General features: G+C 32.1%; 2 protein-coding genes and 11 non-coding genes across 13 annotated transcripts in view; 1 reads left to right on the top strand and 12 right to left on the bottom strand.

The window, feature by feature from the left end:
* Positions 1-21245, top strand: part of LOC107446022 (uncharacterized) — a 194463-nt gene that overhangs the window by 30716 nt on the left and 142502 nt on the right. The gene's annotated exons all lie outside the window — the stretch shown is intronic.
* LOC147802258 (uncharacterized) overlaps positions 1-21245 on the bottom strand; it is a 106614-nt gene that overhangs the window by 2723 nt on the left and 82646 nt on the right. The window contains exon 3 of the mRNA XM_087152687.1: positions 3880-4299. Within this exon, the coding sequence (XP_087008813.1) occupies positions 3880-4299 (420 nt within the window). The remainder of the gene's footprint in view (positions 1-3879; positions 4300-21245) is intronic.
* On the bottom strand, positions 9023-9093 carry TRNAW-CCA (transfer RNA tryptophan (anticodon CCA)). The gene has a single exon. It is a non-coding gene; the product is annotated as a tRNA-Trp (tRNA).
* TRNAW-CCA (transfer RNA tryptophan (anticodon CCA)) lies at positions 9373-9444 on the bottom strand. The gene has a single exon. It is a non-coding gene; the product is annotated as a tRNA-Trp (tRNA).
* On the bottom strand, positions 10423-10494 carry TRNAW-CCA (transfer RNA tryptophan (anticodon CCA)). Its single transcript has one exon. It is a non-coding gene; the product is annotated as a tRNA-Trp (tRNA).
* TRNAW-CCA (transfer RNA tryptophan (anticodon CCA)) lies at positions 11473-11544 on the bottom strand. Its single transcript has one exon. It is a non-coding gene; the product is annotated as a tRNA-Trp (tRNA).
* On the bottom strand, positions 12173-12243 carry TRNAW-CCA (transfer RNA tryptophan (anticodon CCA)). The gene has a single exon. It is a non-coding gene; the product is annotated as a tRNA-Trp (tRNA).
* Positions 13572-13643, bottom strand: TRNAW-CCA (transfer RNA tryptophan (anticodon CCA)). The gene has a single exon. It is a non-coding gene; the product is annotated as a tRNA-Trp (tRNA).
* On the bottom strand, positions 15322-15393 carry TRNAW-CCA (transfer RNA tryptophan (anticodon CCA)). Its single transcript has one exon. It is a non-coding gene; the product is annotated as a tRNA-Trp (tRNA).
* TRNAW-CCA (transfer RNA tryptophan (anticodon CCA)) lies at positions 16022-16092 on the bottom strand. Its single transcript has one exon. It is a non-coding gene; the product is annotated as a tRNA-Trp (tRNA).
* On the bottom strand, positions 17421-17492 carry TRNAW-CCA (transfer RNA tryptophan (anticodon CCA)). Its single transcript has one exon. It is a non-coding gene; the product is annotated as a tRNA-Trp (tRNA).
* On the bottom strand, positions 18819-18890 carry TRNAW-CCA (transfer RNA tryptophan (anticodon CCA)). Its single transcript has one exon. It is a non-coding gene; the product is annotated as a tRNA-Trp (tRNA).
* Positions 20569-20640, bottom strand: TRNAW-CCA (transfer RNA tryptophan (anticodon CCA)). The gene has a single exon. It is a non-coding gene; the product is annotated as a tRNA-Trp (tRNA).

The raw sequence follows: 21245 nt of genomic DNA on the forward strand, positions 1-21245 counted from the left end.
GTTGGATTACATAATCCACATCATTAAATTTTGAGAAAATAGTAAACGGACCATCAAATTTAGGTTTAAACACATTAGTATGTTTTAAATAGACAATATCACCAATATTCAGTGATCTTAATTTTGCTTTCGCACCTTGTCTCGAATTTTGTTTGACTTGTGCTCGTTCAGAATTATGGTAAGCATTTTCATATGCAATATTGAGTTCATTCAAGGTCTCCAATAAATAGTGAGATTTATCCAAATATATTGGTTCAACACTACTTTCAAAACAATCAAAAATTAAGGCCAAATTACGACCAAAATGAAGTAAGTTAGGGGTGAATTTGGTTGAAGAGTGAATTGAACCATTGTATATATTTTGGTGAATTAATAAGCTGGTTGCAAATGACACACCTTTCTCATGTAAAGTTAAAACAGAAGACTTAATAGCTTGATTAATGCGTTCACTCATTCCATTACTTTGAGGATGAGCAGCACTGCTATGGGCTAATTTTATGCCTAACTTTTTACTGATTAATTCAAAAACCTCAGCTTTAAACTGAGTGCCTAGATCTGTTAATAGGTATAACATTCTACCATAATGAGTAATATAATTCATTAAATGTTTAGAAACAGTCTCAGTGGTTAAATTGACTAGTTGGTTTAAAATTAAATGTCTAGAGAAATGATCTATGAAAGTTAAAATATATCCACAATTCTTAATGGGTCCTACAATGTCCATTGAGACAAATTGTCCAGGCCTCTGAGGTAGCCACATTGATTTTAAAGGAGCAGGCTTGCTCGCAGACTGTTTATGTTTAATACATAATTCACAAGACTTAACATAATTACAGGTATCACTGTAACAACTTTTCCAAAAATATCTTTTAGACACAAGCTCATACGTCTTTTGAATACCAGAATGGGAAACATGACAAATATTTAACACTTTAGATTTTAATGAATTTGGAACTACAATTCTGTGTTTATGAGGAAAAACCTCAGTGGCATACATTAATATACCATCATTTAAAAAGAAATGTTCAGTCTTAGATTGATTAATTAAAGTGGGATTGTTTAAAAGAGAAATAATTTCCTGAATATTTTGATCTTTACATTGTTCCGATTTAAATGTGTCTAAAGAAATTTCAAGAGGGGAGTCATTATTAGTTAAAGCATGAATTACATGGTCTTCATTTATATCAGTGAAAGGTAAAATTAGTTCAGAGTCATTACTATTTAAAGCAGGTTGACAAAAATTTGGATCAGGAGAACGACTAAACCAGTCGGCTAACACATTCTCATGACCAGGTATATGTATAAACTCAAAGGTATATTCACTTAAAGCAAGCAACCAACGTGTGATAATATCAGCAGGTGATGTAACCTTGCGATAATGTTTTAGAGGTTTACTATCACTCAGAATTGTAAAATTTCTATTATAGAGGTAAGATTTAAATGCTGTAATACCCTTAAAAATTGCATATAGCTCCAATTTGATGGCGGGATAGTTTTTCTCAGACTTGGACAAAGCCTTACTAAAAAAAGAGACAGGGCGAAGAGATCCTTCATGCTCCTGCATCAAAACTGCTGAAATGCCTAATTTGCTCGCATCAGTATTTAGGAAAAACGGTTTACTGAAATCGGGTAACTGAACAAAAGGTTTCGAAAAAAATGCATTCTGTAATGCATCAAATGCCCGCTGTTGTTCATCATTCCATTTAAATTTAGATTGCTTTGTAGCAACTTTAGTCAACACAGCAATTAATTGGGCGAAATTTGGAATTAAATGGCGATAAAAGCCGCACACACCTATAAACTTCTTAACCTGTTTGGCATTACGAGGGGTAGCAAATGAAGTAATTTTGGCTATATTGGATGAAGTAGGGGTTATACACTTATGGGAAATTACAAAACCGAGATATTCAACAGAATCTTTAAAGAAAGAACATTTATTAGGAGCTAAAGTTAAGTTGTATTTAGTTAAAATTTTAAGTAACGCTGATATTCTATTAGTCATTTCCTCAAAGGAATTTGCTCCGATTAGGAAATCGTCTTGATAAGCGTGGATACCTTTAATACCCTCAGTATTTAATTCCTCAATAATTAGGTCTACTAAAGCCTGGAAAGTACTCGCTGCCGTTTTGAGGCCAAAAACGAGTCGTCTATTAGCGAAGGATCCAAAAGGAGTAGTGAAAGTTAGTATGTCCTGTAGGTGTATGTCCTGAGTATGTCCTGAGTATGGTTAGTATGTCCTGAAGCATAACCTGCCTATAGGCTTCTCGAATATCACACTTAGTGAAAAATTTATAAGAAGAAATTTCATTAATTATCGTGCTTATTTTAGGCAAAGGGTAAGTGGAGCTTTCTACCACTGCATTAAGCAATCTTAAGTCCAAAGCTAGACGATACTTAGGTTTTCCCTGACTATTCTCTGAGTTTTTCTTTTTGACAAGGACTAGTGGAGCAGCCCAATGGCTAACATGCCTATGAATAATACCGGCTTCCACTAATTCATCTAATTCTTGTTTAATGTCATCCCTTAAAGCGTATGGAATTTCAAATGGTAATGTTTTTATTGCATTGTCATTTTTCAATGTTAAAGAGGGAACTACACGATCAGTACATCCTAAAGTTTTTATGGTTTTAGAAAATGCAGCAAAATTTACCAATAAAATGTTTTGAAGAATTAATTTTTGATCAGTGTCTAAATGTGCTAAATCAAAATCAGTAGATTTTAGTTCATCTTTTCTTAAATTTAAAATATCCTGAGAAGCAGTAATTAAATTACACTGTTCTAGATTAGTACAATCATTTAAATCTACATTATTACCATCATTACTATTTTGGACAACAAAATTACAAATAATATAACCTATATTCAAGCCTTTATTTAAATGAACAGTGTTATCAGAATTATTTTGGATTATTGTATTAAACACATTATTGTCAACAACATTAATAGAAGGATGAATATTAATATTTGAATTATAAGTAGGTGTGAAATACACTTCTTTATTTGTTTGATTAGCAAAAGAATTAATTCTTAAATGGGCAATGGCAGTCTCGCCTGGCTCAATTGTGAGTTTATTTTTTAAAACTACATCAATCTGTTTATTATTGGTATGATTAGAAGCTAACTTATCAAAATTATTTAAAGGAATACAAAAATTACTAAATTGCGCCAACTCGTCTTGGAAGTTAATAAGAACATTATGTGTTCTTAGAAAATCAAAACCTAGAATTCCCTGAAAAGTATCACTCTTAATATCTGCAATAAACAATTGATGTCGAAAAAAATTATTATGGATTTTAAAGGAAATTTCAGCACAAGCCGAGAATTGTAGCTGAGAATTAACTGTTCTTATTTGGACTTTTCTTGATAAGAATTTTACTTTATTATGAGCCCTAATTGCATTGAAAGTATCTAATGTCAATAATGAGACTGACGACCCACTATCGAGTAGAAAATTTACATTAACATTTTTAAAGCTAGAAGCAATTGTAGGAAGATTAATTTCATGTGAAACAATATTTATGTGTTCAATATTTTCTTTATATTTACAGTTAGTCAAAAACTCCCTAATGGTAACATTTGAGTTATGCATCGATTTTGACATAAACTCATTTATATCAAAAATTTTGGATGGTTTGGTGGATGAGAAGACAGGGCCATCCCCTACTGCCTCCTGCGAGAGTTTAAAGGATTGTTACCTCTATAATTAGTATTATTAACCCTCGGTCTAAAATGTTCATTTTGACTAGGAATCGGTGGCGGTGGATACTGCGGTGCAGTGAACCTGGGAGAAACCATGGGGAACTGTGGCGGAAAAGAATGCATCGCCAATGGCCCAAATGAATTTTGTCTTAAATGTCTGAGATACGTTCGACACTCACTCATGATATGCCCAGACCTATTACAGAAAACACAGTGAAGGTTTGGAGTTGGGCGAGGTTGTTCATGTCCAACCCGATCCTGATTCTGTACAGGGTGAACTAAAAGGGGACATAATTTAGTGCTGTGGGGTTTCGAACATATATTACAACTAGACTGCATAGTCTCAATTCTAGTTGTCAGCATTTCGAGTTGTTTTGAAATTAAGGTGAGCTGATCAGGTGCAGCAGAAGCACACTGAGTCACCGCATGAGCTGCGACTAAAGGAGTAGCCGATCCAGCTAAGGATTGTTGTATTGTCACGATATGATTGGCCCTTTTGACCATCTCGCGGTAATCTTGTATTCCCTCAATGAGAATAGTCTCCTTAAGGTGCAAAGGGATTGCAGATAAGAACTGCATGGCTTTTATCCGAGACAAAGCTGATTGGTCATTAATAAAGTTATATGCCTTATGGGCAAGAGAATCTATCCTATATTCTAAATTTTTGATAGTTTCAGAGGGCAAAAGGCTGATTGCCTGAAATTTTGCCAAGTCAGCCGAGGAAGAATCTTCTTGTTTGAAAAAATTTTGAAGCAGCTGACATGCATCCTCGAACTTTGTGACCACCCTACATTCAGGTGAATTCTGAAAAAAAGTGAGAGCAGCCCCAGACAATTTTGATTTTAACAAGTATAATGCAGCCGGATTATCAAACTGATTTAATTTTACTAGATCTTTAATTTGGTTCAGGAACCACTCTACATTCTGAGAATTTCCAGAAAATTCTGGACTATTGAAATTGAATTTAGGGGTTTGCCTATTGGCCTCTATGTTATTTACGTTGTCAGGCATAATTATTGGATTAGCATAAGTTCTATTACGGGTTTGAATTGGGGTCATCTAATGAAAAAAATTAAATACTGATAGTATCAATTACACAGGTATTATTACTAATTGTAACCATTTGATAACCTCATGAAAATAATATAAACATTGAAATATAATAAATTTAAGTATCAAGAAAAACACAATTAAAAAAATTATTTTACCCTACACTTTACTGTTAATCATATAACGATATACTTGCATAAACAAGAAATATCAACCATTAGAAAAAAAACAATATTGTCATTAATTATTTCAAAGTGCAAATAAATACCCAAAAGTTTTCAAAAACCAATCAATTATAAATATGTAATTGTAGTATAATAGATTAGAACACTAATAATTTATCAATATAGGAGAGTAAGACATTGGCAATTCATATTAAAAATCAATTCAATAACCTTTCAACAAAATAACCAATTAAATTATCAAATATGACCTGATTCAAAAGCATAAGAAGCAAAATATTTAGTTCACATAAAATTTACCAAATATTAAATAATAATTATTATTTTAACCAATTGCTGTGAAAAAATTTTTTTTTTCAAATAATTTATGTAAACATCAATTTTATAGAATAAAAGGAATCTTATTTTTAAATTGTTATATGAAAAATTATTTACCAAATCTTATCCAATTACTACTTATTATTTAATCAAAAATATTTATATTAATCATCCTAATCAAAATCGTTATTTTTAATCACTATTATAAAACAATTGTAATATTCAATTACAGAAATTATGACAAATAATTATTATTATTTCAACTTAAAAAATTATCTATTTGGTTATTGTATGAAACAAATTAGTAAATAACCAAAACAAGATATTAATTAACCAATCAAAACATAAAGTCTATTAAAAAAATTTGATTACATTGCATAATTCATTATTGTTTATTTGGCTATTATATCAAAAACTATTGAAATAAACAGTTCATTTCCTACTCCAAACTTAAAGAAATTTATTGAAATTAATTGTATTAAACATTGAATAATAATATCTTACTTTACTCATAGTAAAAAATTTAATTTGAAATATTCCTCGTTACTGGTCAAAATAAATATAGTTAAAAACTATATACACCAACCGAAAAGCGGAACGGCACCAGATGCCCTGTTACGGTTGGGTATAGAATAAAAATGAAAAAGTTGCAAAAAATGATAACAATTTAGAAAGAGAAAAACTAAAAATTAATGGCCGGGTGAAACATAGTTAGTGGTACATTTACGAAGTTTGGCTAACCCAGAAAAATAGTAATTTTTCTTCTTCAAAAAACAAGTTCCAGAAGATAACAAGTATATTCAAAAAAACATACCTTCTTATCCATAGAAGCTACCTGAGTTTAGGATGAAACAAACAGAAAAATCCTTGGCTAGTGAAAAGGAATTAGTCCAGTTCTTTTTTTTGAAAAAAATCATTGTTGTTTTATTGAAAAAAACATGTTAAACAAATCATCATGTTGAGGCACATCATGTAAGGAATCATCAATGGCACATCCTAAAATTGTGGTAACTAGTGATAACTGGAACAGGAGTTAGAAAATGACTGTGAAGGATTTCCATCACTGGCGGTAGTCGGTCAGCGGATCATCTTAAAAAGCTGGAGATTTATCAGGAAAATTCTTTAGTAGGCATAAATCCGAGACAATGAAAAGGACAGCAGCTGGACAGCATGGCGGTAGATGAGTTAGTTACAGAGAACAATACAACAAATAAAGATGTCGCAAGGAAGCCATTCTTCCAAAAAGCTTCTCCACCTTAGGGAGGTGGGAGCAAAAATATCAAAACTCCGTTAAGCGGAGGGCAGCAAATTCTTTGACCATCAAATTATCGAAAAGCATCTCGTCTTTCGCGCTCTTCCTTTTTATAAGATACAAAAACTTAAGGTTGAAGTTGTAGTGCATGTTGTGCAAGTTAAAGTTAAATTATCTAAAAATCACGAGTTGAGACGAAAAATTGATTATACGTTACAAGTTACGGTTGAGAAACACAACATACACGCGGAGATGAAAGATGCCGACAACCAGTGGAATTCTCAGAAAAAAAAGGGTGTAAACTTCTCGAAAGAAAGGGGCTCTTCAAGGAGCTGGTAAGGAATTTTAGGGGGAGAATGTCCAAATTGCGCTACCGCTTAAGGGGCTAAAGAAAGATGATGAAATAAAAAAATGTATTACAAAATTATAAATTAAGTCAAAAGAATTAGTATTATTGATTAAAAAAAACAGGATATTTAGAAAATTAGGCTGTGACCTAATGTCACATACACCTATAGTTTAAATTACTTAGAAATATATAAAATTTGTTTTTGGAGATTCTTGTTACGATAGGAAATACTGCTAAACCGTTTCTCAGGGATCAAACTGTTTTTAAATTGAAATATTACGTGGGAAAAAGAAATAAAATCATTCATATTGTCTAAACTCATCTATTAGTTAATTTTATTTATTGCCACAGAATGAAATTGCTTGTTTTAAGTTTTTAGTAGTAAAAAGAGTTAAACTGTAAAAGTTAAAAAGTAACATCTTGACCCTGACGTGATTTGAACACGCAACCTTCTGATCTGGAGTCAGACGCGCTACCGTTGCGCCACCGGTTCACGTTAGAAAACTTATACACCTATAATGTAAATTACTTAGAAATATATAAAATTTATTTTTGGAGATTCTTGAAAAGATAGGAAATGCTGCTAAACCGTTTCTCAGGGATCAAACTGTTTTTAAATTGAAATATTACGTGGGAAAAAGAAATAAAATCATTCATATTGTCTAAACTCATCTATCAGTTAATTTTATTTATTGCCACAGAATGAAATTGCTTGTTTTAAGTTTTTGGTTGTAAAAAGAGTTTAACTGTAAAAGTTAAAAAGTAACATATTGACCCGGACGTGATTTGAACACGCAACTTTCTGATCTGGAGTCAAACGCGCTGCCGTTGCGAAACCGGGCGCCGTTAGAAAACTTATACACCTATAATTTAAATTACTTAGAAATATGTAAAATTTGTTTTTGGAGATTCTTGTTACGATGGGAAATGCTGCTAAACCGTTTCTCAGGGATCAAACTGTTTTTAAATTGAAATATTACGTGGGAAAAAGAAATAAAATCATTCATATTGTCTAAACTCATCTATTAGTTAATTTTATTGATTGCCACAGAATGAAATTGCTTGTATTAAGTTTTTAGTAGTAAAAAGAGTTTAACTGTAAAAGTTAAAAAGTAACATTTTGACCCTGACGCTATTTGAACACGCAACCTTCTGATCTGCAGTCCGACGCGCTACCGTTGCGCCACCGGGCCACGTTAGAAAACTTATACACCTATAATTTAAATTACTTAGAAATATATAAAATTTATTTTTGGAGATTCTTGTTACGATAGGAAATGCTGCTAAACCGTTTCTCAGGGATGAAACTGTTTTTAAATTGAAATATTACGTGGGAAAAAGAAATAAAATCATTCATATTGTCTAAACTCATCTATCAGTTAATTTTATTTATTGCCACAGAATGAAATTGCTTGTTTTAAGTTTTTGGTAGTAAAAAGAGTTTAACTGTAAAAGTTAAAAAGTAACATATTGACCCGGACGGGATTTGAACACGCAACCTTCTGATCTGGAGTCAGACGCGCTGCCGTTGCTCCACCGGGCCACGTTAAAAAACTTATACACCTATAATTTAAATTACTTAGAAATATATAAAATTTGTTTTTGGTGATTCTTGTTACGATGGGAAATGCTGCTAAACCGTTTCTCAGGGATCAAACTGTTTTTAAATTGAAATATTACGTGGGAAAAAGAAATAAAATCATTCATATTGTCTAAACTCATCTATTAGTTAATTTTATTTATTGCCACAGAATGAAATTGCTTGTTTTAAGTTTTTAGGAGTAAAAAGAGTTTAACTGTAAAAGTTAGAAGGTAACATATTGACCCTTACGTGATTTGAACACGCAACCTTCTGATCTGGAGTCAGACGCGCTACCGTTGCGCCACCGGGCGACGTTAGAAAACTTATACACCTATAGTTTAAATTACTTAGAAATATATAAAATTTGTTTTTGGTGATTCTTGTTACGATGGGAAATGCTGCTAAACCGTTTCTCAGGGATCAAACTGTTTTTAAATTGAAATATTACGTGGGAAAAAGAAATAAAATCATTCATATTGTCTAAACTCATCTATTAGTTAATTTTATTTATTGCCACAGAATGAAATTGCTTGTTTTAAGTTTTTAGGAGTAAAAAGAGTTTAACTGTAAAAGTTAAAAACTAACATATTGAACCGGACGTGATTTGAACACGCAACCTTCTGATCTGGAGTCAGACGCGCTACCGTTGCGCCACCGGGCGACGTTAGAAAACTTATACACCTATAGTTTAAATTACTTAGAAATATATAAAATTTGTTTTTGGAGATTCTTGTTACGATAGGAAATGCTGCTAAACCGTTTCTCAGGGATCAAACTGTTTTTAAATTGAAATATTACGTGGGAAAAAGAAATAAAATCATTCATATTGTCTAAACTCATCTATCAGTTAATTTTATTTATTGCCACAGAATGAAATTGCTTGTTTTAAGTTTTTGGTAGTAAAAAGAGTTTAACTGTAAAAGTTAAAAAGTAACATATTGACCCGGACGTGATTTGAACACGCAACCTTCTGATCTGGAGTCAGACGCGCTGCCGTTGCGCCACCGGGCCACGTTAGAAAACTTATACACCTATAATTTAAATTACTTAGAAATATATAAAATTTGTTTTTGGTGATTCTTGTTACGATGGGAAATGCTGCTAAACCGTTTCTCATTGATCAAACTGTTTTTAAATTGAAATATTACGTGGGAAAAAGAAATAAAATCATTCATATTGTCTAAACTCATCTATTAGTTAATTTTATTTATTGCCACAGAATGAAATTGCTTGTTTTAAGTTTTTAGTAGTAAAAAGAGTTTAACTGTAAAAGTTAAAAAGTAACATTTTGACCCTGACGCTATTTGAACACGCAACCTTCTGATCTGCAGTCAGACGCGCTACCGATGCGCCCGCGGGCCACGTTAGAAAACTTATACACCTATAATTTAAATTACTTAGAAATATATAAAATTTGTTTTTGGGGATTCTTGTTACGATGGGAAATGCTGCTAAACCGTTTCTCAGGGTTCAAACTGTTTTTAAATTGAAATATTACGTGGGAAAAAGAAATAAAATCATTCATATTGTCTAAACTCATCTATTAGTTAATTTTATTTATTGCCACAGAATGAAATTGCTTGTTTTAAGTTTTTAGTAGTAAAAAGAGTTTAACTGTAAAAGTTAAAAAGTAACATTTTGACCCTGACGCTATTTGAACACGCAACCTTCTGATCTGCAGTCAGACGCGCTACCGATGCGCCACCGGGCCACATTAGAAAACTTATACACCTATAATTTAAATTACTTAGAAATATATAAAATTTATTTTTGGAGATTCTTGTTACGATAGGAAATGCTGCTAAACCGTTTCTCAGTGATCAAACTGTTTTTAAATTGAAATATTACGTGGGAAAAAGAAATAAAATCATTCATATTGTCTAAACTCATCTATCAGTTAATTTTATTTATTGCCACAGAATGAAATTGCTTGTTTTAAGTTTTTGGTAGTAAAAAGAGTTTAACTGTAAAAGTTAAAAAGTAACACATTGACCCGGACGTGATTTGAACACGCAACCTTCTGATCTGGAGTCAGACGCGCTGCCGTTGCGCTACCGGGCCACGTTAGAAAACTTATACACCTATAATTTAAATTACTTAGAAATATATAAAATTTGTTTTTGGTGATTCTTGTTACGATGGGAAATGCTGCTAAACCGTTTCTCAGGGATCAAACTGTTTTTAAATTGAAATATTACGTGGGAAAAAGAAATAAAATCATTCATATTGTCTAAACTCATCTATCAGTTAATTTTATTTATTGCCACAGAATGAAATTGCTTGTTTTAAGTTTTTGGTTGTAAAAAGAGTTTAACTGTAAAAGTTAAAAAGTAACATATTGACCCGGACGTGATTTGGACACGCAACCTTCTGATCTGAAGTCAAACACGCTGCCGTTGCGAAACCGGGCCACGTTAGAAAACTTATACACCTATAATTTAAATTACTTAGAAATAAATAAAATTTGTTTTTGGGGATTCTTGTTACGATGGGAAATGCTGCTAAACCGTTTCTCAGGGATCAAACTGTTTTTAAATTGAAATATTACGTGGGAAAAATAAATAAAATCATTCATATTGTCTAAACTCATCTATTAGTTAATTTTATTTATTGCCACAGAATGAAATTGCTTGTTTTAAGTTTTTAGTAGTAAAAAGAGTTTAACTGTAAAAGTTAAAAAGTAACATTTTGACCCTGACGCTATTTGAACTCGCAACCTTCTGATCTGCAGAAAGACGCGCTACCGTTGCGCCACCGGGCCACGTTAGAAAACTTATACACCTATAATTTAAATTACTTAGAAATATATAAAATTTATTTTTGGAGATTCTTGTTACGATAGGAAATGCTGCTAAACCGTTTCTCAGGGATGAAACTGTTTTTAAATTGAAATATTACGTGGGAAAAAGAAATAAAATCATTCATATTGTCTAAACTCATCTATCAGTTAATTTTATTTATTGCCACAGAATGAAATTGCTTGTTTTAAGTTTTTGGTAGTAAAAAGAGTTTAACTGTAAAAGTTAAAAAGTAACATATTGACCCGGACGTGATTTGAACACGCAACCTTCTGATCTGGAGTCAGACGCGCTGCCGTTGCGCCACCGGGCCACGTTAAAAAACTTATACACCTATAATTTAAATTACTTAGAAATATATAAAATTTGTTTTTGGTGATTCTTGTTACGATGGGAAATGCTGCTAAACCGTTTCTCAGGGATCAAACTGTTTTTAAATTGAAATATTACGTGGGAAAAAGAAATAAAATCATTCATATTGTCTAAACTCATCTATTAGTTAATTTTATTTATTGCCACAGAATGAAATTGCTTGTTTTAAGTTTTTAGGAGTAAAAAGAGTTTAACTGTAAAAGTTAGAAGGTAACATATTGAACCGGACGTGATTTGAACAGGCAACCTTCTGATCTGGAGTCAGACGCGCTGCCGTTGCGCCACCGGGCCACGTTAGAAAACTTATACGCCTATAATTTAAATTACTTAGAAATATATAAAATTTGTTTTTGGTGATTCTTGTTACGATGGGAAATGCTGCTAAACCGTTTCTCAGGGATCAAACTGTTTTTAAATTGAAATATTACGTGGGAAAAAGAAATAAAATCATTCATATTGTCTAAACTCATCTATTAGTTAATTTTATTTATTGCCACAGAATAAAATTGCTTGTTTTAAGTTTTTAGTAGTAAAAAGAGTTTAACTGTAAAAGTTAAAAACTAACATATTGAACCGGACGTGATTTGAACACGCAACCTTCTGATCTGGAGTCAGACGCGCTACCGTTGCGCCACCGGGCGACGTTAGAAAACTTATACACCTATAGTTTAAATTACTTAGAAATATATAAAATTTGTTTTTGGAGATTCTTGTTACGATAGGAAATGCTGCTAAACCGTTTCTCAGGGATCAAACTGTTTTTAAATTGAAATATTACGTGGGAAAAAGAAATAAAATCATTCAGATTGACTAAACTCATCTATTGGCTACTTTTATATTTTGCCTCAGAATGAAATGCTTTGTTTAAAGATTTAAGAAGCAAAACCAGTTTAACTGTAAAAGTCAAAAAGTAACAATTTTGACCCGGACGTGATTTGAACACGCAACCTTCTGATCTGGAGTAAGACGCGCAACCGTTGCGCCACCAGGTGACGTTAGAAAACTTATACACCTATAATTTAAATTACTTAGAAATATATAAAATTTGTTTTAGGAGATTCTTGTTACGATAGGAAATGCTGCTAAAGCGTTTCTCAGGGATCAAACTGTTTTTAAATTGAAATATTACGTGGGAAAAAGAAATAAAATCATTCATATTGTCTAAACTCATCTATTAGTTAATTTTATTTATTGCCACAGAATGAAATTGCTTGTTTTAAGTTTTTGGTTGTAAAAAGAGTTTAACTGTAAAAGTTAAAAAGTAACATATTGACCCGGACGTGATTTGGACACGCATCCTTCTGATCTGAAGTCAAACGCGCTGCCGTTGCGAAACCGGGCCACGTTAGAAAACTTATACACCTATAATTTAAATTACTTAGAAATAAATAAAATTTGTTTTTGGGGATTCTTGTTACGATGGGAAATGCTGCTAAACCGTTTCTCAGGGATCAAACTGTTTTTAAATTGAAATATTACGTGGGAAAAAGAAATAAAATCATTCATATTGTCTAAACTCATCTATTAGTTAATTTTATTTATTGCCACAGAATGAAATTGCTTGTTTTAAGTTTTTAGTAGTAAAAAGAGTTTAACTGTAAAAGTTAAAAAGTAACATTTTGACCCTGACGCTATTTGAACTCGCAACCTTCTGATCTGCAGTCAGACGCGCTAACGTTGCGCCACCGGGCCACGTTAGAAAACTTACACACCTATAATTTAAATTACTTAGAAATATATAAAATTTATTTAGAGATTCTTGTTACGATAGGAAATGCTGCTAAACCGTTTCTCAGGGATCAAACTGTTTTTAAATTGAAATATTACGTGGGAAAAAGAAATAAAATCATTCATATTGTCTAAACTCATCTATCAGTTAATTTTATTTATTGCCACAGAATGAAATTGCTTGTTTTAAGTTTTTGGTAGTAAAAAGAGTTTAACTGTAAAAGTTAAAAAGTAACATATTCACCCGGACGTGATTTGAACACGCAACCTTCTGATCTGGAGTCAGACGCGCTGCCGTTGCGCCACCGGGCCACGTTAGAAAACTTATACACCTATAATTTAAATTACTTAGAAATATATAAAATTTGTTTTTGATGATTCTTGTTACGATGGGAAATGCTGCTAAACCGTTTCTCAGGGATCAAACTGATTTTAAATTGAAATATTACGTGGGAAAAAGAAATAAAATCATTCATATTGTCTAAACTCATCTATTAGTTAATTTTATTTATTGCCACAGAATGAAATTGCTTGTTTTAAGTTTTTAGGAGTAAAAAGAGTTTAACTGTAAAAGTTAGAAGATAACATTTTGAACCGGACGTGATTTGAACAGGCAACCTTCTGATCTGGAGTCAGACGCGCTGCCGTTGCGCCACCGGGCCACGTTAGAAAACTTATACGCCTATAATTTAAATTACTTAGAAATATATAAAATTTGTTTTTGGTGATTCTTGTTACGATGGGAAATGCTGCTAAACCGTTTCTCAGGGATCAAACTGTTTTTAAATTGAAATATTACGTGGGAAAAAGAAATAAAATCATTCATATTGTCTAAACTCATCTATTAGTTAATTTTATTTATTGCCACAGAATGAAATTGCTTGTTTTAAATTTTTAGTAGTAAAAAGAGTTTAACTGTAAAAGTTAAAAAGTAACATCTTGACCCTGACGTGATTTGAACACGCAACCTTCTGATCTGGAGTCAGACGCGCTACCGTTGCGCCCCCGGTTCACGTTAGAAAACTTATACACCTATAATGTAAATTACTTAGAAATATATAAAATTTATTTTTGGTGATTCTTGTTACGATGGGAAATGCTGCTAAACCGTTTCTCAGGGATCAAACTGTTTTTAAATTGAAATATTACGTGGGAAAAAGAAATAAAATCATTCATATTGTCTAAACTCATCTATCAGTTATTTTTATTTATTGCCACAGAATGAAATTGCTTGTTTTAAGTTTTTGGTTGTAAAAAGAGTTTAACTGTAAAAGTTAAAAAGTAACATATTGACCCGGACGTGATTTGGACACGCAACCTTCTGATCTGAAGTCAAACGCGCTGCCGTTGCGAAACCGGGCCACGTTAGAAAACTTATACACCTATAATTTAAATTACTTAGAAATAAATAAAATTTGTTTTTGGGGATTCTTGTTACGATGGGAAATGCTGCTAAACCGTTTCTCAGGGATCAAACTGTTTTTAAATTGAAATATTACGTGGGAAAAATAAATAAAATCATTCATATTGTCTAAACTCATCTATTAGTTAATTTTATTTATTGCCACAGAATGAAATTGCTTGTTTTAAGTTTTTAGTAGTAAAAAGAGTTTAACTGTAAAAGTTAAAAAGTAACATTTTGACCCTGACGCTATTTGAACTCGCAACCTTCTGATCTGCAGAAAGACGCGCTACCGTTGCGCCACCGGGCCACGTTAGAAAACTTATACACCTATAATTTAAATTACTTAGAAATATATAAAATTTATTTTTGGAGATTCTTGTTACGATAGGAAATGCTGCTAAACCGTTTCTCAGGGATGAAACTGTTTTTAAATTGAAATATTACGTGGGAAAAAGAAATAAAATCATTCATATTGTCTAAACTCATCTATCAGTTAATTTTATTTATTGCCACAGAATGAAATTGCTTGTTTTAAGTTTTTGGTAGTAAAAAGAGTTTAACTGTAAAAGTTAAAAAGTAACATATTGACCCGGACGTGATTTGAACACGCAACCTTCTGATCTGGAGTCAGACGCGCTGCCGTTGCGCCACCGGGCCACGTTAAAAAACTTATACACCTATAATTTAAATTACTTAGAAATATATAAAATTTGTTTTTGGTGATTCTTGTTACGATGGGAAATGCTGCTAAACCGTTTCTCAGGGATCAAACTGTTTTTAAATTGAAATATTACGTGGGAAAAAGAAATAAAATCATTCATATTGTCTAAACTCATCTATTAGTTAATTTTATTTATTGCCACAGAATGAAATTGCTTGTTTTAAGTTTTTAGGAGTAAAAAGAGTTTAACTGTAAAAGTTAGAAGGTAACATATTGAACCGGACGTGATTTGAACAGGCAACCTTCTGATCTGGAGTCAGACGCGCTGCCGTTGCGCCACCGGGCCACGTTAGAAAACTTATACGCCTATAATTTAAATTACTTAGAAATATATAAAATTTGTTTTTGGTGATTCTTGTTACGATGGGAAATGCTGCTAAACCGTTTCTCAGGGATCAAACTGTTTTTAAATTGAAATATTACGTGGGAAAAAGAAATAAAATCATTCATATTGTCTAAACTCATCTATTAGTTAATTTTATTTATTGCCACAGAATGAAATTGCTTGTTTTAAGTTTTTAGTAGTAAAAAGAGTTTAACTGTAAAAGTTAAAAACTAACATATTGAACCGGACGTGATTTGAACACGCAACCTTCTGATCTGGAGTCAGACGCGCTACCGTTGCGCCACCGGGCGACGTTAGAAAACTTATACACCTATAGTTTAAATTACTTAGAAATATATAAAATTTGTTTTTGGAGATTCTTGTTACGATAGGAAATGCTGCTAAACCGTTTCTCAGGGATCAAACTGTTTTTAAATTGAAATATTACGTGGGAAAAAGAAATAAAATCATTCAGATTGACTAAACTCATCTATTGGCTACTTTTATATTTTGCCTCAGAATGAAATGCTTTGTTTAAAGATTTAAGAAGCAAAACCAGTTTAACTGTAAAAGTCAAAAAGTAACAATTTTGACCCGGACGTGATTTGAACACGCAACCTTCTGATCTGGAGTAAGACGCGCAACCGTTGCGCCACCAGGTGACGTTAGAAAACTTATACACCTATAATTTAAATTACTTAGAAATATATAAAATTTGTTTTAGGAGATTCTTGTTACGATAGGAAATGCTGCTAAAGCGTTTCTCAGGGATCAAACTGTTTTTAAATTGAAATATTACGTGGGAAAAAGAAATAAAATCATTCATATTGTCTAAACTCATCTATCAGTTAATTTTATTTATTGCCACAGAATGAAATTGCTTGTTTTAAGTTTTTGGTTGTAAAAAGAGTTTAACTGTAAAAGTTAAAAAGTAACATATTGACCCGGACGTGATTTGGACACGCATCCTTCTGATCTGAAGTCAAACGCGCTGCCGTTGCGAAACCGGGCCACGTTAGAAAACTTATACACCTATAATTTAAATTACTTAGAAATAAATAAAATTTGTTTTTGGGGATTCTTGTTACGATGGGAAATGCTGCTAAACCGTTTCTCAGGGATCAAACTGTTTTTAAATTGAAATATTACGTGGGAAAAAGAAATAAAATCATTCATATTGTCTAAACTCATCTATTAGTTAATTTTATTTATTGCCACAGAATGAAATTGCTTGTTTTAAGTTTTTAGTAGTAAAAAGAGTTTAACTGTAAAAGTTAAAAAGTAACATTTTGACCCTGACGCTATTTGAACTCGCAACCTTCTGATCTGCAGTCAGACGCGCTAACGTTGCGCCACCGGGCCACGTTAGAAAACTTACACACCTATAATTTAAATTACTTAGAAATATATAAAATTTATTTAGAGATTCTTGTTACGATAGGAAATGCTGCTAAACCGTTTCTCAGGGATCAAACTGTTTTTAAATTGAAATATTACGTGGGAAAAAGAAATAAAATCATTCATATTGTCTAAACTCATCTATCAGTTAATTTTATTTATTGCCACAGAATGAAATTGCTTGTTTTAAGTTTTTGGTAGTAAAAAGAGTTTAACTGTAAAAGTTAAAAAGTAACATATTCACCCGGACGTGATTTGAACACGCAACCTTCTGATCTGGAGTCAGACGCGCTGCCGTTGCGCCACCGGGCCACGTTAGAAAACTTATACACCTATAATTTAAATTACTTAGAAATATATAAAATTTGTTTTTGATGATTCTTGTTACGATGGGAAATGCTGCTAAACCGTTTCTCAGGGATCAAACTGATTTTAAATTGAAATATTACGTGGGAAAAAGAAATAAAATCATTCATATTGTCTAAACTCATCTATTAGTTAATTTTATTTATTGCCACAGAATGAAATTGCTTGTTTTAAGTTTTTAGGAGTAAAAAGAGTTTAACTGTAAAAGTTAGAAGATAACATTTTGAACCGGACGTGATTTGAACAGGCAACCTTCTGATCTGGAGTCAGACGCGCTGCCGTTGCGCCACCGGGCCACGTTAGAAAACTTATACGCCTATAATTTAAATTACTTAGAAATATATAAAATTTGTTTTTGGTGATTCTTGTTACGATGGGAAATGCTGCTAAACCGTTTCTCAGGGATCAAACTGTTTTTAAATTGAAATATTACGTGGGAAAAAGAAATAAAATCATTCATATTGTCTAAACTCATCTATTAGTTAATTTTATTTATTGCCACAGAATGAAATTGCTTGTTTTAAATTTTTAGTAGTAAAAAGAGTTTAACTGTAAAAGTTAAAAAGTAACATCTTGACCCTGACGTGATTTGAACACGCAACCTTCTGATCTGGAGTCAGCCGCGCTACCGTTGCGCCACCGGGCGACGTTAGAAAACTTATACACCTATAGTTTAAATTACTTAGAAATATATAAAATTTGTTTTTGGAGATTCTTGTTACGATAGGAAATGCTGCTAAACCGTTTCTCAGGGATCAAACTGTTTTTAAATTGAAATATTACGTGGGAAAAAGAAATAAAATCATTCATATTGTCTAAACTCATCTATTAGTTAATTTTATTTATTGCCACAGAATGAAATTGCTTGTTTTAAGTTTTTAGTAGTAAAAAGAGTTTAACTGTAAAAGTTAAAAAGTAACATTTTGACCCTGACGCTATTTGAACTCGCAACCTTCTGATCTGCAGTCAGACGCGCTAACGTTGCGCCACCGGGCCACGTTAGAAAACTTACACACCTATAATTTAAATTACTTAGAAATATATAAAATTTATTTAGAGATTCTTGTTACGATAGGAAATGCTGCTAAACCGTTTCTCAGGGATCAAACTGTTTTTAAATTGAAATATTACGTGGGAAAAAGAAATAAAATCATTCATATTGTCTAAACTCATCTATCAGTTAATTTTATTTATTGCCACAGAATGAAATTGCTTGTTTTAAGTTTTTGGTAGTAAAAAGAGTTTAACTGTAAAAGTTAAAAAGTAACATATTCACCCGGACGTGATTTGAACACGCAACCTTCTGATCTGGAGTCAGACGCGCTGCCGTTGCGCCACCGGGCCACGTTAGAAAACTTATACACCTATAATTTAAATTACTTAGAAATATATAAAATTTGTTTTTGATGATTCTTGTTACGATGGGAAATGCTGCTAAACCGTTTCTCAGGGATCAAACTGATTTTAAATTGAAATATTACGTGGGAAAAAGAAATAAAATCATTCATATTGTCTAAACTCATCTATTAGTTAATTTTATTTATTGCCACAGAATGAAATTGCTTGTTTTAAGTTTTTAGGAGTAAAAAGAGTTTAACTGTAAAAGTTAGAAGATAACATTTTGAACCGGACGTGATTTGAACAGGCAACCTTCTGATCTGGAGTCAGACGCGCTGCCGTTGCGCCACCGGGCCACGTTAGAAAACTTATACGCCTATAATTTAAATTACTTAGAAATATATAAAATTTGTTTTTGGTGATTCTTGTTACGATGGGAAATGCTGCTAAACCGTTTCTCAGGGATCAAACTGTTTTTAAATTGAAATATTACGTGGGAAAAAGAAATAAAATCATTCATATTGTCTAAACTCATCTATTAGTTAATTTTATTTATTGCCACAGAATGAAATTGCTTGTTTTAAATTTTTAGTAGTAAAAAGAGTTTAACTGTAAAAGTTAAAAAGTAACATCTTGACCCTGACGTGATTTGAACACGCAACCTTCTGATCTGGAGTCAGACGCGCTACCGTTGCGCCCCCGGTTCACGTTAGAAAACTTATACACCTATAATGTAAATTACTTAGAAATATATAAAATTTATTTTTGGTGATTCTTGTTACGATGGGAAATGCTGCTAAACCGTTTCTCAGGGATCAAACTGTTTTTAAATTGAAATATTACGTGGGAAAAAGAAATAAAATCATTCATATTGTCTAAACTCATCTATCAGTTATTTTTATTTATTGCCACAGAATGAAATTGCTTGTTTTAAGTTTTTGGTTGTAAAAAGAGTTTAACTGTAAAAGTTAAAAAGTAACATATTGACCCGGACGTGATTTGGACACGCAACCTTCTGATCTGAAGTCAAACGCGCTGCCGTTGCGAAACCGGGCCACGTTAGAAAACTTATACACCTATAATTTAAATTACTTAGAAATAAATAAAATTTGTTTTTGGGGATTCTTGTTACGATGGGAAATGCTGCTAAACCGTTTCTCAGGGATCAAACTGTTTTTAAATTGAAATATTACGTGGGAAAAATAAATAAAATCATTCATATTGTCTAAACTCATCTATTAGTTAATTTTATTTATTGCCACAGAATGAAATTGCTTGTTTTAAGTTTTTAGTAGTAAAAAGAGTTTAACTGTAAAAGTTAAAAAGTAACATTTTGACCCTGACGCTATTTGAACTCGCAACCTTCTGATCTGCAGAAAGACGCGCTACCGTTGCGCCACCGGGCCACGTTAGAAAACTTATACACCTATAATTTAAATTACTTAGAAATATATAAAATTTATTTTTGGAGATTCTTGTTACGATAGGAAATGCTGCTAAACCGTTTCTCAGGGATGAAACTGTTTTTAAATTGAAATATTACGTGGGAAAAAGAAATAAAATCATTCATATTGTCTAAACTCATCTATCAGTTAATTTTATTTATTGCCACAGAATGAAATTGCTTGTTTTAAGTTTTTGGTAGTAAAAAGAGTTTAACTGTAAAAGTTAAAAAGTAACATATTGACCCGGACGTGATTTGAACACGCAACCTTCTGATCTGGAGTCAGACGCGCTGCCGTTGCGCCACCGGGCCACGTTAAAAAACTTATACACCTATAATTTAAATTACTTAGAAATATATAAAATTTGTTTTTGGTGATTCTTGTTACGATGGGAAATGCTGCTAAACCGTTTCTCAGGGATCAAACTGTTTTTAAATTGAAATATTACGTGGGAAAAAGAAATAAAATCATTCATATTGTCTAAACTCATCTATTAGTTAATTTTATTTATTGCCACAGAATGAAATTGCTTGTTTTAAGTTTTTAGGAGTAAAAAGAGTTTAACTGTAAAAGTTAGAAGGTAACATATTGAACCGGACGTGATTTGAACAGGCAACCTTCTGATCTGGAGTCAGACGCGCTGCCGTTGCGCCACCGGGCCACGTTAGAAAACTTATACGCCTATAATTTAAATTACTTAGAAATATATAAAATTTGTTTTTGGTGATTCTTGTTACGATGGGAAATGCTGCTAAACCGTTTCTCAGGGATCAAACTGTTTTTAAATTGAAATATTACGTGGGAAAAAGAAATAAAATCATTCATATTGTCTAAACTCATCTATTAGTTAATTTTATTTATTGCCACAGAATGAAATTGCTTGTTTTAAGTTTTTAGTAGTAAAAAGAGTTTAACT

The sequence above is a fragment of the Parasteatoda tepidariorum genome, chromosome 10 (genome assembly GCF_982258835.1).
Source record: "Parasteatoda tepidariorum strain Cologne lab strain chromosome 10, Ptep-v5.0, whole genome shotgun sequence".
Classification (NCBI taxonomy): Eukaryota; Metazoa; Arthropoda; class Arachnida; order Araneae; family Theridiidae; genus Parasteatoda; species Parasteatoda tepidariorum.